This window comes from Canis lupus, chromosome 4 (genome assembly GCF_003254725.2).
Source record: "Canis lupus dingo isolate Sandy chromosome 4, ASM325472v2, whole genome shotgun sequence".
Lineage (NCBI taxonomy): Eukaryota > Metazoa > Chordata > Mammalia > Carnivora > Canidae > Canis > Canis lupus.
Genome location: NC_064246.1, coordinates 83,568,566 through 83,584,226, shown reverse-complemented (window position 1 = coordinate 83,584,226; position 15,661 = coordinate 83,568,566). Strand labels below are relative to the sequence as shown.

General features: G+C 35.5%; 1 protein-coding gene across 3 annotated transcripts in view; it reads right to left on the bottom strand.

The window, feature by feature from the left end:
• Positions 1–15,661, bottom strand: part of CDH12 (cadherin 12) — a 963,430-nt gene that overhangs the window by 21,163 nt on the left and 926,606 nt on the right. For all 3 annotated transcript variants that reach the window (XM_035714925.2, XM_025436284.3, XM_025436285.3), the window contains 2 exons: positions 15,263–15,399; positions 3,134–3,255 (listed from right to left, as the gene is read on the bottom strand). In XM_035714925.2, coding sequence (XP_035570818.1) covers positions 3,134–3,255; positions 15,263–15,399 — 259 coding nt within the window. The remainder of the gene's footprint in view (positions 1–3,133; positions 3,256–15,262; positions 15,400–15,661) is intronic.

Below are 15,661 nucleotides of genomic sequence, written 5' to 3'. Positions count from 1 at the left end.
TACTAACTGTATTTTCATAACATATTTTTTTTAAGAATTAAGCACCAACAACCCTGCTTCAAAATATTTTCCAAATTGCTTCCATAGGTTGTGTATTTAGTAGTTAAAATTCTGATACTTCAAGAAAATGCCCTTAAGAATTTGGAGATTAAAAATAACTTCTGAGAGCCAAACTGTGAAATTGATAATTCACTACATAGATAAGCAAATTATACTAGCTCTGAGGTTGTATTTATTAACATATCCAATGGCTTTGCATCAGAAAGAATTTCAGGAAATGTGTATAGCAAAGAGTGAGAGCAGAGTACTTCCTTAGGTGATCACTCTCTTAGACTACATTTGAATTTGCCAGAGGAAGATCTCACATTTCAGGTACTGTATCTTGGGCACCGCGGGCAAAAGCATACATCATGTGTTCTAATACTGACACCATGAAACATGTGATTTATTTTTTTAAATATGTGATTTATTTACTACTTTTTGTTTCCATTCCTCATTCCTTGGTTAAAACTCAATCTTATTACTATGATCTACCTCCCCATAGTTGTGTTTATGTACACATGCATACACACATACGCACTCACGCATAAGCATAAATACTGTGACTTTGGGTGCCTGGTGCCATATTAGTAATTTCTAATTTGACAGATTGGCTTTCTAATGAGAATTTCAGTTCCCTGGTTCAGTGTGAATCAGTCACAATTCTAGAAAACTTCAACTTTCCTTCACATAAACCAATATGCTCAGTCAGATCACTATATCTTATCCATAAATTTTCTGTACATTATTAGGGGATTGATTTGTCAGGTATTTTGTTTTGTTTTGCCTTTTACTACTATCCATAAGCGCAATCATTTACTAAATTAATTTAACATCAAAGAATATCAAGAACATATCTTTAGAATGAAGCAATGTCCTTTCAAATAGCAGACAGAGAAGAAAGTTTTGGTATAAATTAGCACTTATTTGGAATTGACACTTGGGAGTCATTGCCCTAAGGGGGAAAAAAATCTCATACTTCAGTAATTCACTATATATATCGTTGTTGGTTTAGATAGTATCATCTTTTCTTTTTTGTCTCTTGATAGGTAATACATACATGTAAAAATACGTATATAAGCATGCATACATATTCAAGAATAGGCTGGAAGAGATAGACAGTTCCTATGCATAGATCCTAGACAATGGGCAAAACGGCTGGAGTCAAAAGCAGAAAATGCTCACATATCATATTCCCTGAAAACTCAAGTAACATTTTAGGGCTGTGCTTTGTACATAAATGTGGCCCAGTAGAAAACCCAAAAGGTATTTATTAGAAGAAAAGCCTTCAAGTATCCCACAGGTTGCTTAACGCTTTGAACAGATATAAGAAAGCCAAGTTATCTCAGGTCATTTAGACTATTCCCAACTTTTTAAACTCTTCAATTTACTAGACAAGTACAGAAGCGTAAAATGTAGTTCTATTTCCAAAGAACTTTTATTTTGTGCATTACAATAGTCTGATTGACATAGGATAATTAGTATCACCAACTATCTAAAAAAACAGAATATTGGGTCTTGGGGGAATCTGGAAAGTGAGAAATTGCTAAGTTGTGGAATTTCAGAAAACTTCTTGTAACTTCTCAACGAAATTGGTTTATTATTTATTTAAATATTTATGTAGCATCTACTCTTCCAGGCATTAAAGTGATAAAGTGTCACACACAATCATAAAGTGATTACATGGCCTTATCCCATGTAAATAGTCAATACATTTAAGGTGATAAAGGGCTAAAACTTTGTTTTAATGCATTTATTTGTCTATTTAAAATTAAGGATGCAAATTTATCCATTGAGAAATCCAACTAAATAAGTCATGCTACAATAAAATTAGTGTTTTCCCCAAATTATCAGTGAAGATTTGAGTAGCACAGTCCACTAGAGGTTTCTGTACTGGAAATATTCTATATCTACGTGGTCAAAAAATGGAAGCTACTTATTACATACAGCCATTGAGCAATTAAAATTACATACAGCCATTGAGCAATTAAAATGTGGCTGGTATGAATAAGAAAACTGTTAATTTTATTGAATTTTAACTTAATAGTTACATAGCTAGTGGACATCACAGGACTAGGATTATGGGACAGATTTACTACAAAGCAGTATAAAACATTCAAATTAAAACAAATACTGAAGATCAAAAATAGCTTTTTACAATGTAAATAACTTTCAAATATTAATATTTTTAAGAATTAAAACTTCAAATTTAAATGAATAGTTATTTAAATGAATTTAAATTTAAATTTAAATGAATAGTTATCCTATTTTGAAGTGATTAAAATATAAAGCGAACCAAGCATACTAATATATTTTTCCTTTGGAACCGAGTTGCACAGTACTGGATTAATCATATTCTTATTTCATGACAATACTCTCGTCCTTTGCTCATGTTTGATTCATTCATCATATCATATCATCATATCATATTATAACATTATATTATTTTATTCATTCAACTATAATAGTCCAGAAAAAAAAACCAAACTGGCTACCCAACACACTCACATTAAATCTAGGATTTTGACAGTAACTTTCATAACCACGTGGTCCCCCGTCATGACATCTTCTACTAGAACCAGAGCAGCATTAACTTTATAAGGAAAATGTAATTCGGAGATTTGGAATAACCCAGATGTTCCACTCAAGGCCACAAGAGAAAGAAACCTTACATTTTTAATGGGCTACTGAGCTTTTCTGTACACCTTCATAAGGCATTTGAGCAAACCAAAACACTTTAGAAGAATTCACTTTAAAGTTGTTCGCTTTCAGGTCACTAGTCACAGATTCCTTAAAAATTCCATAGTAAAAGATTGGAAAACATAGCAGATCTGCAATCCTAAACTTTTCAGTTATACAAAGAATGTTCACTAGGCCATCTCCACTTTATCCCTTGTGATGTTACCTCTACACCATAAGTGCACCCTTACGAGTTTACTATCTCTTGTGGGATTTTTTTTTTTTTATGTGAACATATGATCCAGGGGGAAAAATCCATCTATTTATCAATATTGATGTTGATATCGATATGTGTGGGGGTGAGTGCGTGCAGTAGGTCTTGACATGCTATTAGCCAACAATATTGATAAGATACCTGTCCTGGTTTGGCATTTTCACACACCGCTGTCTCATATGGCACAGATATTTCTGGAGGAAATTCATTGACATCTAGGACATTAATCAATATGTTGACTTTGCTGCTTAATAATGGGTTACCTGTTGAAAACATAGAAAAGAGTAAAGACAATGACAAAATCTAGTCAATTATTGCTCTTATAATAAATAGTATTATTTTTTTTATTTTTTAAAAAAGATTATTTCAGAGAAGGAGAGAGAATGGTGGGTAAGGGGTACAAAGGGAGAGGGGGACAAGCAGACTCCCTGCTGAGTGCTGAGCCCAATGCAGGGCTTGATGCCAGGACCATAAGATCATGATCTCAGGCAAACTCAAGAGTCAGAGGTTTAACCAACTGAGCCACTCAGGCATCCCTTAGACATTTTTTTTTTAAACAGCCATTATAAAGGATCCAAATGATGCTTCTTTTATGGGAAGCTGTGAGACATTGTGCCAAATATAAATGATAAAAGAATGGGTAAGTGTGGTATCAAAGTTTTGCTGTCCAAGCACCAGCAGTGCACCATACCAGTGTTCATCCCTGAAATTCACTCACCACCAAAGTTAAGGTCAACCATTTGGCTAGTATTTTACCAAACATGTAGCTATCATACCAGAGTTAGTTCACAGAACCCATCTGCACCCATAGGGGTACTCTTCACTGCACAAAACATGTTTTCCAAGCGTGTCCACATAATTAAAACTTTATTTGGTAGGATATTCTACATATTTAAAAAGTTCTCTTAAAATGATTCTTCCTGAAAAGGATGATAAATTACAAGGAAAATTAAGGGGAGAGGGTTTTTTATAAACAAAAATTTTAAAAACAGACTTAAGGAAGTAGAACAGATAGATCATGGAAAGCTAGGATACACCCTGAAATTATTTGCTGGTGTTAAGAAAGAATAAGCAAGATTTTCTTCTACAGTACATTAAAAAAAAAAAAAAAAAGAAAAAAAAAAGGTTGTTTTGAAAAAGTGTCTGCCAAAATCACAAGTTTTAGCCCTAGCCCTTGGTATGTTACCTGCCTCCCAGTCATTTGTTGAAGAAGACTCAAAAAATTAAGTTAGTAAAGCATAAAAATGTACATTTTACCTATCTATTATAATTTTTACCTACGAAATTTTACAGATGAATAAACTGCCACAAGTTTTTGAAGGACCTTGCCCAGAGTCACACAGTTAGGGGAATGAGAAGTTAAAATTCAAACCCAAGACTATGGAAATCCAAATACCATGTACATGCCACCATATCTTCTCTGTTGATTGGTTGATGTGTCAAATTCTTCATCTGCAGTGCTGCTGAAGATTCATAATATTAGTATTATTTTAGACCTCTATCTGGATTCTTTTAAAGAAACTTATAAAGCCTCAACACATGATTGATTCGGCTGAGCCTCCACTATCCTGCTGTGCTAAAACTTATTAGAAAACAATAGGCCTTATAAACAGTATCATAATAAATGTTCACAGATTCATATAGGACACAGTGAAATCCATCATCGTGTACCAGTACACACACTGATAACACAAATGGAGGATGAATGGTATATTCTGGAATATGGGGTGTACTTATTGAAGGTGCATTGGTGACAATGGAGAAGGATGCAGAAAGTACCTGTGATTTAAAAATTAATATGAGCCACAGGGAATTATCTTATTTGGTAGAAAATGTTGGCTGTTTTCATGAATTATTTAATCTACCTTCATGTCAGTTTCTTTCTGTGAAACACACAGTATTGATAGTTCCTAATTCATAGGTTTTCTGTATGAAATAAGAGGTGGTATTTTACAAAGTGTTACATCACCTTTGGTAAATTACATTGCTCTTATTACCAAGTGTGCACTTCTTGGAGGTTATCTAGCTCTGTATCTATTTTTGGTCTTAATTATGCCTAAAGCATAATTTGCAGATAAAAGTCAACAATTTGATTAAATTTAGTTTGCTTTCCTGAGAAAGGATTAGCAATTATAAAAAATAACAAAATCTAAGACAAACAAAATTATGCCTAATATTTTATAATGCTTATAGTATATTTATATTCTAAAACATGTTACGTGGGTTAACTTTGTAGGGTTCACAGTAACTCTGTTATAGATACTATTCTTATCCCATTATTACATGTGTAACTCTGAGGAACAGAAGGAAGATATGACTCTTCTAAAAATCACAAGTTGGAAGTAATAAGATGGGGTTCTAGTTCCAAGTTCATGCTCTTAAGATCTATTGTATATTCTGTATTAATCTATTGTATATTGTGTATTGGAAAGTAACAGAAATGTATTTAGCTATTGAAAAAAAAACAAACAACAAATTAACATTACAGATTAGTGAATTCATGTGAATTACTTAGCCTATTCAACCTCTGACAACATAAAAATCAGTCTCCACTTTCCATTTTACATGGTATATAAAGTATAAGTCCTGAGGCCATACAAAGAGGAGAATTTTGTGCCTTTTGTTTTTTTTTTTTGTTTGTTTTTACATTTTGTTTGTTTTTTTGAAAGAGAGAGGGAGAGTATAAAAGCAGGGAAGGGGCAGAGGACAAGCAGATTCCCTGCTGAGTGGGGAACCAGATGCAGGGCTCAATCCCAGGACCCTCAATACAGATTTACCATTATAGTGTATGAACATGGTGTTAAAAATAATTTAGCACAATTCCTCCTATAAGAAATTCCTTTTTGATAGTTTTAAGTTATTTATTCTCCTGTAATATATATAGATTTTAACATTTTCCCAATGAGTAATATGCCACATGTATAATGTCTCAAAAATATAATCACTGTTGTAACATCATATTATTAAAAATGTTTCTCCAAAAGGTGCTTTTGATATCTTGGCTGAGACAAATATTTGTTGTGTGAGAGTTTTCTGTGCCCTGGAGCACTTGTAGAATTACTTATAATTAAATGTCACTTGTCATCTATGTGGCAATTATAATATAAATGTCCAGTTAAGGATTGGGGAAAAACTATAATAACAAAAACACTTTATATTGTCAAAAAATGAGTGATGGGTTATAGATTTCATCATAGTATTATCTCTTCTATAGTGTATTTGTAGATTTTTTTCATAAAATGAGGAAGGTTTAAAAATGTGACCTTATATATTTAAATGCCAATTGGGGAAGTAGTAACATATCTGTTCAAGAACTACTGTACTAAAGCACCGAACATTTTAGAAGACAATATGATTTATAAGAGTAAAATGGATTTTTTCATTTATGTATATCATCCAGAAAATTAGGTTGAGGAAATAATGACTTTTTTTTTTTTTTGTCTATCTAATCTCTATTTGGGACAGTGACGATGAAATTTGTTTAATCACAACTTAGCATGATCATTATTATCAACATTTTTGCCATGTAGAAAGTAGTTATCACCAAATACTTAGAGGGCAATTTCAAGTAAAAATTTAGTAAATTTTAAATAACCAAAATCTTATGCAACGGATTGTTATGTTCTTTGTAGTCAAATCATTTAAACTCAAATTATTAGAGAGGCATGCTACTTATGTTTGATAACCAGCTTATTAATAGTTTTGGCTCATAATATAATCAAGAAATCATTTTGCTTTTATCCCCTTTGCCTTCAAAAATGTTCTGTTAGATATTCTCTTTTTTTTATCACTTGATGATATCTCAGTGAGCTCCCTCGGCTTTCTGAGTCTGTCTCAGTTGGAATTGCCGTATTAGTAGTATTTTTAAGTACAGTTTCAATTAAGAAAACAGAAGGGTGCCTGGGTGCTTGAGTGTCTGCCTTCTGCTCAGGTGATAATCCTGGAGTCCTGGGATCGAGTCCCACATTGGGCTCCCTGCATGGAGCCTGCTTCTCCCTCTGCCTGTGTCTCTGTCTCTCCCTCTGTGTCTCTCATAAATAAATAAATAAAATCCTTTAAAAAATTAAGAAAAAAAACAGTTAAAGCCCAAATTACAAAAACAAGAATGAAGGTAAAAAGATGAGTTTATAAAAAATGAGTTAAAATGGGGCTCCAGGATAGCTCGATCTGAAGAACATGTGACTCTTGATCTCAGGGTTGTGAGTTTGATCCCCCTGTTGGATGTAGAGATACTTAAATACATAAAACTTCAGGAAAAAAAAAATAAAAAAAAGGGGGGATCCCTGGGTGCTTCAGTGGTTTAACGTCTGCCTTTTGCCCAGGGCGTGATCCTGGAGTCCTGGGATTGAGTCCCACATCAGGCTTGGAGCCTGCTTCTCTCTCTGCCTGTGTCTCTGCTTCTCTCTCTCTTTGTGTCTCTCATGAATAAATAAATAAATAAAAATATTTTTTTTAAAAATGAGTTAAAATACTATAAAGGATATTATGAATTTATGCCAAAAATCTAGTCAACATAAATGAACTGAACAAATTCCTAGAAAGACACACATTACCAAAAATGACCTTTAAAAGAAATAAAACCTTAATAAACTTAAGCAAATGATTAAAATCAAGTTGTAATTAAAAATCTCCCAATCGAGACAGAACTCACGCACACATGCCTTCCCTGGGGGAATGCTACCGATGATTTAAAGATCACATTATACCAATTCTTCACAAACTTTCAGAAAATGGAGAAGGAAATTCATTCTATGTATCCTGCTACCAAAGCCAATGGAAAACATCACAAGAAAACAAAACAAAACAAAACAAAAAATGGGTTAATATCACTCATAAACATAAGTCAAAATACTACTGTTAATAAGCCCATTATTAAATCCAAATTCAGGGACCCCCAGGTGGCTCAGCAGTTTAGTGCCTGCCTTCGGCCCAGGGTGTGATCCTGGGGTCCTGGGATCAAGTCCCGCATCAGGCTCCCTGCAGGGAGCCTGCTTCTCCCTCTGCCTGTGTCTCTGCCTCTTTCTCTCTCTGTGTCTCTCATGAATAAATAAATAAAATCTTTAAAAAAAATATGAATTCAAGGGAAAGGAAAATAGAAACCACTTCTTGTTGGAAGGAATGTCAACCCCAATGTCAGAAGAACCTATGGGAAGGGAGAGACACAAACGTATGCCCATTTTTGGAACCTACAGCAAGAAATCTCTTGTAGAAATGGTTCGCTAGTAACTAGCATTGTAACGCTTAATAAATCTTAAAAAAAAGCCCTGAATTTTATTTATTTTTTAAAGTTTTTAAGGTTCCACTTAGTTAACATATGGGGCAATATTAAAACCTAACCAAAAAGGGAAAAGACCTGTATTCTGAAAACTACAAAACACTGATGAAAAAAATTGAAGATGACACAAAGACTGAAAAAAACATCCCATGCTCATGGATGGGAAAACTAAATTTTAAATTTAAAAAGGAAGCTAGAATTGATAAGATGGCATGTTCCTCATGCCATCCTCCTCAATGCTAAGGAGTTTTATAGGGGCAAAGAAAAGTCATTGGCTTTATCCACAGTTCTCGTGAATGTAGTATCCTGGGATTCCACATAAGATTTTATTTGACAAAGTATCGTGATGTTCTACAAGTCTGAAAATTACAGCTCTATAATTGCTTACTGATGGGTGAGAAAACTGGTATAATCTTGCCCTACATTTTTTTTTTTTTGTCAGACCTAAGGCTAGAATCCAAGTCTTCTTCCTATGTTTGTCACTGCTCCATGATTTATATCAACTCATCCAAATGAGAAGCCATACCACCTGAGATCTGCCCATGTATGTGATGATCACTTACTTTCAAAGAGTAATGTCTCTGCTCCTATCAAGGCCACCATGCTTGAGAAAGTCTAGCTTACATTCAAGTGTCAAAGTGGTAGTTTTTTTTTTTTTTTTAAGATTTTATTTACTTATTTGTGAGAGACACAGAGAGAGGCAGAAACATAGGCAAAGGGAGAAGCAAGAGCCGTGTGGGAAGCCCAATATAGGACTCAATCCAGGGGCGCCAGGATCATGCCCTGAGCCGAAGGCAGACACTCAACCACTGAGCCACCCAGGCATTCCAATCCAAGTGGTAAGATTTTTTTAAATAATGTATTAGATATTCAATAAATGCTGGCCAGATAATAGAAGAGTTCCAAGAACCAATGAGAAATGTAATTGAAAATGTTTTGAAAACTGTGAAGCACTAACAAACACAGGTCCTAGTATGTTAAAATATGCTGGAGCTATTAGGCTTCCTTATTTAAAGATGACATCTGCTTTTGAATAACTATCAGTGTTAAAAATTCAATTTTGTGAGTATGTACTAAATTGCAACTACAATAACTTCAAGAGTGAAATCTTAGTTTTTTATGACAAAAAAAATGAATTATAGTGTGAAGAGTGCAAGAAACACTGAATAAGTAACACAAGCTTTCTTTCTCCTTTCCCTTTGAATCAATTCACTTTGAAATTACAAGTTAAGATGAACCATCTCTAATAATAGCTCTGTTCAATTACAGTAGTATGATCTGTATCTAGACCGAGCAATCCATAAAGAGGATTTAAATTATTCATATATACCTATGCTAAAGTCAAATATTACTTTCTATGCTGCTGGTGACAAAAACTGATCTCTAAAGAAAAAAGAACCTTTAAAAATACCGCCAATCAATTTTTTCCCCAATGAAAATACTAGAGGAAACCTATCATTAATTTTAAATATTTGCAATAACACAAAGCCTTAGATATTCTGAATTCTTTTAGAGCAGGAGTTACTTCATATTCATCTTAAAACCTCTAGGGTTTAACACAGAGCCTAGTGCATTCTAGAAAACTGAATATTATCAATGAGTAGATATTCTTTCAAAACCAGACTAAACTGAGAAGCTATGGTGGGTATAATACAGCTGATAAAACAGAAAACTTTTGTGGACCACTGGCACCATGATATTCCTCATATTTTCCTTGAATTCACCCATGGTCAATAAGACTGTAGATGCCAAAAATAATAATAATAATAATTAAAAAAAAGACTGTAGATGCCATTTCAAAACTTTACATTAAACTCTCTATAACTTTAAAAATCCTTCTCAAGTGACTTCCTTTAATCACAGCAAAATTAAATTAGTATTTGGAGAGCAAATAAAATCCATCATTGAATTGATAAAAAAAGAGGTGATTTTATACAAGTAGTTACTAGATGTAAGTAAGTACAATCAAATCTCTGAAACATGCAAATTCACTATAGAATTGTAATACTAAGCAGTCAAACATAGACAGATGATAGATGATAGATAGATGTCAAGACCAATAAAAATTTCAATTTGATTTTATGCACATTGCAAATGTATAATTTTTTACTCTTTTGTACTTTAATTATCTATGCATATGAAAACCACCTTGGCTAGCTCAACTAATAACTTTTTTTTTTTTCAACTAATAACTTACTTAAAATATATCTAACAAGCTTAGGCAAGTGATCAATGTCCCCGTGACCTTCTGTATCAGAGTATGAGAGCCCAGGACTCCCATCTTCACTTGGTCAGCACTCCTGGTGTGACACGGGATACAAACAAAATACCTCTGAGCTTCTATTTCCTCACACTCACTGTGTAGACCATAACACTCATCTTGATTTAATGTATATTAAGCTAGTAGAATTGTTTATTTTATTTTATTATTATTACTTACTGTTATTTCAGAAAAATGAGGTACTTCTCATTTGGTCTCAGAGCATCATTTCACAGCTAACTATGTGGCATGCGGGCAGGTGAAATTCTTCAGTAAATTCTACAACAAAATCTATTTTCTGGTGTTTAAACCCATTATCACTTAATGACCACACTCCGGTAATTTATAACTTTTTGCAACTTCCCCCTGGAGGTTGAATAAGAATACCCTTAAATCCAAAGTCTCTAGAATTAAGCATAATTTGCATAGTTATAGCTTACCAAAATTCTCTATTTTGGGCAATTTCCAACTATTCCTAAGCCTTATTATCCTTAAGCATGGACTTCGGTCTCATTTTTTTCTCATAACTCACAACATATTGTGTTTTGCACATAGATGATATTCTATATAAACTTATGAAAACAAATGTATGAATTTGTGTTTAGCCTGAATTATGGGCAATAATGTCAGAGTCTAATTTTTCTGCACATATGAAAATGATGTCATTTGCATTATGTTGGAGTAAAAAGGAGTTATAACAAAATAGCTCGGCAGACCAAATAACTTCAAAAAGTAATCAACCAATAATTTAATCTCAACTCATAATGATATATTTACATGGAAAATATTCCCCAAAGATAGCAGTGAGGGAGTCGGTTCACTGATTTTTGACCTCTTTCACAAAAAATGCAAATAATCCATTGCTATCTGGATAACGATTGACCAAGAAAATAATTGTCTCTGATGTCATTTATTTCATAATTATATAAAATATGTTCTAGAGCTTTAATTTAGATCATTTTAATTATCTTTGCCTAATGACATTTGTTACAATAATGCCAAAAAATACTGGAAACATCTATGTATTGAAGGTTTCTAATAATTTGAATGAAGTGAATTTTTGGAGCTTCCATCTTTTTTAAAGTTCTCAAGATTAGTATCATAAAAAGCAAAGCAGTAGTGCATAAAAGAATTATTAGGAGTCTAATAACATTATTTGGATCTCCAACTACAGCAACACTGATTAATGACTACTTTTTAATTAATTGGAAGTTGTTCAATCATTGTAACATTTCATTTGCCTGAGATTTTTTATGTAAGGTCAGGCCAAAACACATGCTAGCTCAATCTGCAATAAGGTATACTTACATAATTTTTCCTCCTTGGCAGCACAAGTATAAACTATTTCTCAGTCATTCGCCATGATGATAGTTTCCTGCTCAGCTGGCTAGTTTGATCAATGAAAACAGCCTTGTGCATTAGAATATGAATAGAGTTTACTTTTAAACTCTGTGAATTCAAGCAAAATAAACCCTACAATAAGCCATTCTTATTGTAAATCTTTAATTACCATGTGGTATGTGTTCAGCCTATTTATTTTTCACATGGATAAATAGCATTTACCTCAGCAGACATCCTTGGGGCCCTAAAATCTACACAATGGTCCTTTCATAGGCACTGGAACAGAACACGGGTACCTATTTTAGAAATAATAGCTTGACATCACTCTTACATTGTATAAGATTTTATATATATGGATATATACATACATATATATATGGATAAGGTTTTATATATATATGGATTTTTTATTTATGGTATGTGTATATATATAGGTGTGTATATATATGTATATATGAATATATACACATGTGAATTATGTGTCTAAGCCCCAGTTCTGCACATTTCCCAGTGAGAGTCAACATAACTAATGAGAATCCACATGCTAGGGGTTCCTAGTTCGCATTTACATAAACACTAGAGCCAGCATGTGTCCTAATCATATTGATAGCTTAAAAAATAGATTTTTCTAAACATGAAAAGTCTAAAATTTAGGATCAGTGACACTTGCTTCCACTGCAAAAGTGCATACCCTCCTTCCATTTTCTAAGTGGTTGAAGTGCAAGTCTCTTATTGGAGGGATCAGAGTAGCTACTGCAAGTACCCTCACACCGTGATGCTGGTTTGTGTGGCCTACATAACCATTGGGGAGAAGGAGATCTTCCAGAGCTACAGGTTACTAATGGATGTCTGCAGGCTTTCATCTAACTCAAGATATGGAAGCCTCCTATTCCTATTTCAAAAAAAATATGCACTTTTTTTTGTGCATGCATGAATAGGCTTAGGTAAGATTAGATAGTTTTTAATAATTTCTTTTATTATGATCAATATGTCTGTGACAAATACGTTATTTGAAGAGACTACCCTCTGCTTAGTTGTCATTTGCTATGTACAGGTCATTAGAGTGAATGGTTCAAGGAGGTCTTATATTCTATAACTTAATTTATTTTCACCACACTTGCCAAAGATCTTAGAAAACCAAAGTTTATTTTCTAATTACAATACGGTGGCTAAGCTATTCCCCAACATTCAGGATGAGTGAAATAATTGAAAGTTGACATGAAAGGAATAAAGAGCAACAAATATAATTGTAATAGGAAGCAGTGCAGAAGGGGGGAAAGATGCCAAGTGTGAAAGGAGACCAGGAAAATACCATAAAGAAAACAGATGTCCTCTAAAAAGATTGGCATTCTGTTCTCCTGATGACATATCTGCTTAGGCAGCTGACTGGATGATCTTCTATCAGAGCCTAAGTGAGCACAGAGGGCAGATTTGGAAGGTTATGGCAAGACAGAGAAACCACTGAGGAGAAGAGCAACCTGTGAAGTACCTGTTCAGTGGGACAAGGACGTGTGAATTTCCTCAGGGTCAAGGGGCACAACAGGAGCTAAAATTGAGAAATCCTGCTACACACTCACCCAGGAAGACTGTCCTCTATATGAGGGGATCCTGGGGTTAAGAAGTTGGAAGGTCTACTGTTTTGGTACCCGTATCCAGTTCCCATGCAGGTGGGATACCCAGAGCCCCCCACATCAAATAACTCAGAGATCACTTGAGAAGACAATGTTTGGGCAACTGCCTTTACTGCCAGTCCACTTTAGCCTTAGAAGCAATGGCAAGGAATGGAGTAGTACATGGGGGCAGATTAAGAGAGACTGACGTATTTGCATTTCCCACTTGTCTCTGCCATTCTAACAGGCTGGAGAATCTGTACCCCCACAAGCGAGGGGTCACAGTTCCAGCTTACAGTGTCATTGAGTTCTGCAGTCATCTATTGCTGCGTAACACAACAAATGACCTCAAAATTGCTTGGACTAATGACTATTTAAGTCTTTCTCACGACGTCGTGAGTCAAGCATGTGGGCAGGATTGCTCTGGGTGCACGTTCCATTTCATGTGGCATTGGTGGAGGCCACATGGTGGTATTAAGCCAGCAAATGGCCTGGCCTAGGGATTCCAATCCAACACAGTTCCGCGCACACATGGCAGGTGTGCCAGGAAGGCCGAGCTGAACTGGGATGGTCAACGTGACCACAACCATCAGTGTGTCACCTCTCTAGTATGGAAGCCGCAGGGCCGTCACTTTACTCACATGAGAGGTCAAGGTTCCAATAAACAACGTGGAAGCTGCAAGTTCTTTTATGTTGTCCTACCCTTAGAATAACCAAAAAGCAATGAAATCAGCCGAAGAGATCATTAAGACCTGGGAATAGGTGTTTGACTACTCATGTTTGGAAGCAATTGCTGAAGATAAACAAAACTGTTTCATATTTACATCCCACTCGGTTGAGACTGAACGAAACCCTTCAACAGATACACTCACAGTTAGCTCTTCCCTACCTACGTGGAAACATGAAATTAGCTGCCAGAGTGTTTGTACCAGATGAACCAAATAAAATGAGAAGGAAACAAAAGGAAAAATACTCAGAAGGGATTTCGCAAGAGACCATCAGCAGATGGATGGGGAGATGCACTTCGTTGTGCAAAGAACCAGGCTGATGACCAAATGTCACCATTCTCCCCCGAATCTATCACCTTAGGAAACTGAGAGTATCCCCGATTGTCCCTCCGAACATATAAGACCTATGTCACTCTCCGTCTAGAGGATTCTCTTCTGGACCAAGCAGAAATCAACACAAGGGATCAGTTCTAACAATCCTATCGGTTCTGAGCGGCTCCTTAAAGAACAGCACTTAAAGCTCCTGCAGTGGCATTCATGAAAAATAAATAAATAAATAAATAAATAAATAAATAAATAAATGATAAAGAGCAAAACATTCAAATTACATTCGAAGAAAAGGAGAGGGAAGGAAGAGGGGCGATCTTTAAAATGCTCTCATTCGTTTCAGAAAATATTTCAGAATGAGCCGTTCTGTGTCAGCATCAGTCCCTCCCGCCCGGCCTCTGAAGCTCCCAGTGTCACACGCACAGGGCTGTGGGCGTGCAAGAGGAGTTGGAACGCGGTGCATACTTGGGGGGACCGCGTGGCAAGGGATGAGGTCACCCGAGACCTGCCCTGCGAGCCATCGCGCGGGCCTGCACACAGGGCTCCCTGGCAGCTGTCACCATTCCCCTGGACTGCGGCTGCGAGGAGAAGGAACGGGTTTCTGAGTTCCCCCAGGAGACCACTCAGCTCTCAGGCCAAAACTGAAAAACACCTCAGCAGGGACTCGTCTACGAGTGTTCAGTCCAAGGACCCGCAGTGCAACATTGATCCTGTCCACACCATACTTACTAACTTTACTCGCAATTATGGAGAAATTGTACTGCGCGGTGCTTTCTCTGTCTAGTAGTTCATTAGTGGCGATGGTTCCTTCAGTTCCGTCTATTGTAAAGTAGCTGTCCCCATCACTCTTCCAATCTATGAAGTACCTGTGTGTAAAAAGAGGAGATGCAAATGTGCAATGATTACACATGAATCATAATGGCAGTCAGGCTAACCTGACACAGCTCCTGATTTCTCTCCCTGTAGCTCTTACCCACCTGGCAATAAAGAAGGGTGTAAATGACAGCTTCTTTATTGCAAAGTCAGTATGCTCAAGGGGAAACTGGAAATAATAAAAGATTTAGTACTCCTGCTGTTCATATTATTTTAGGGTCTTGACACCTTGAAAGCTCAGCAGAGACTAAAATT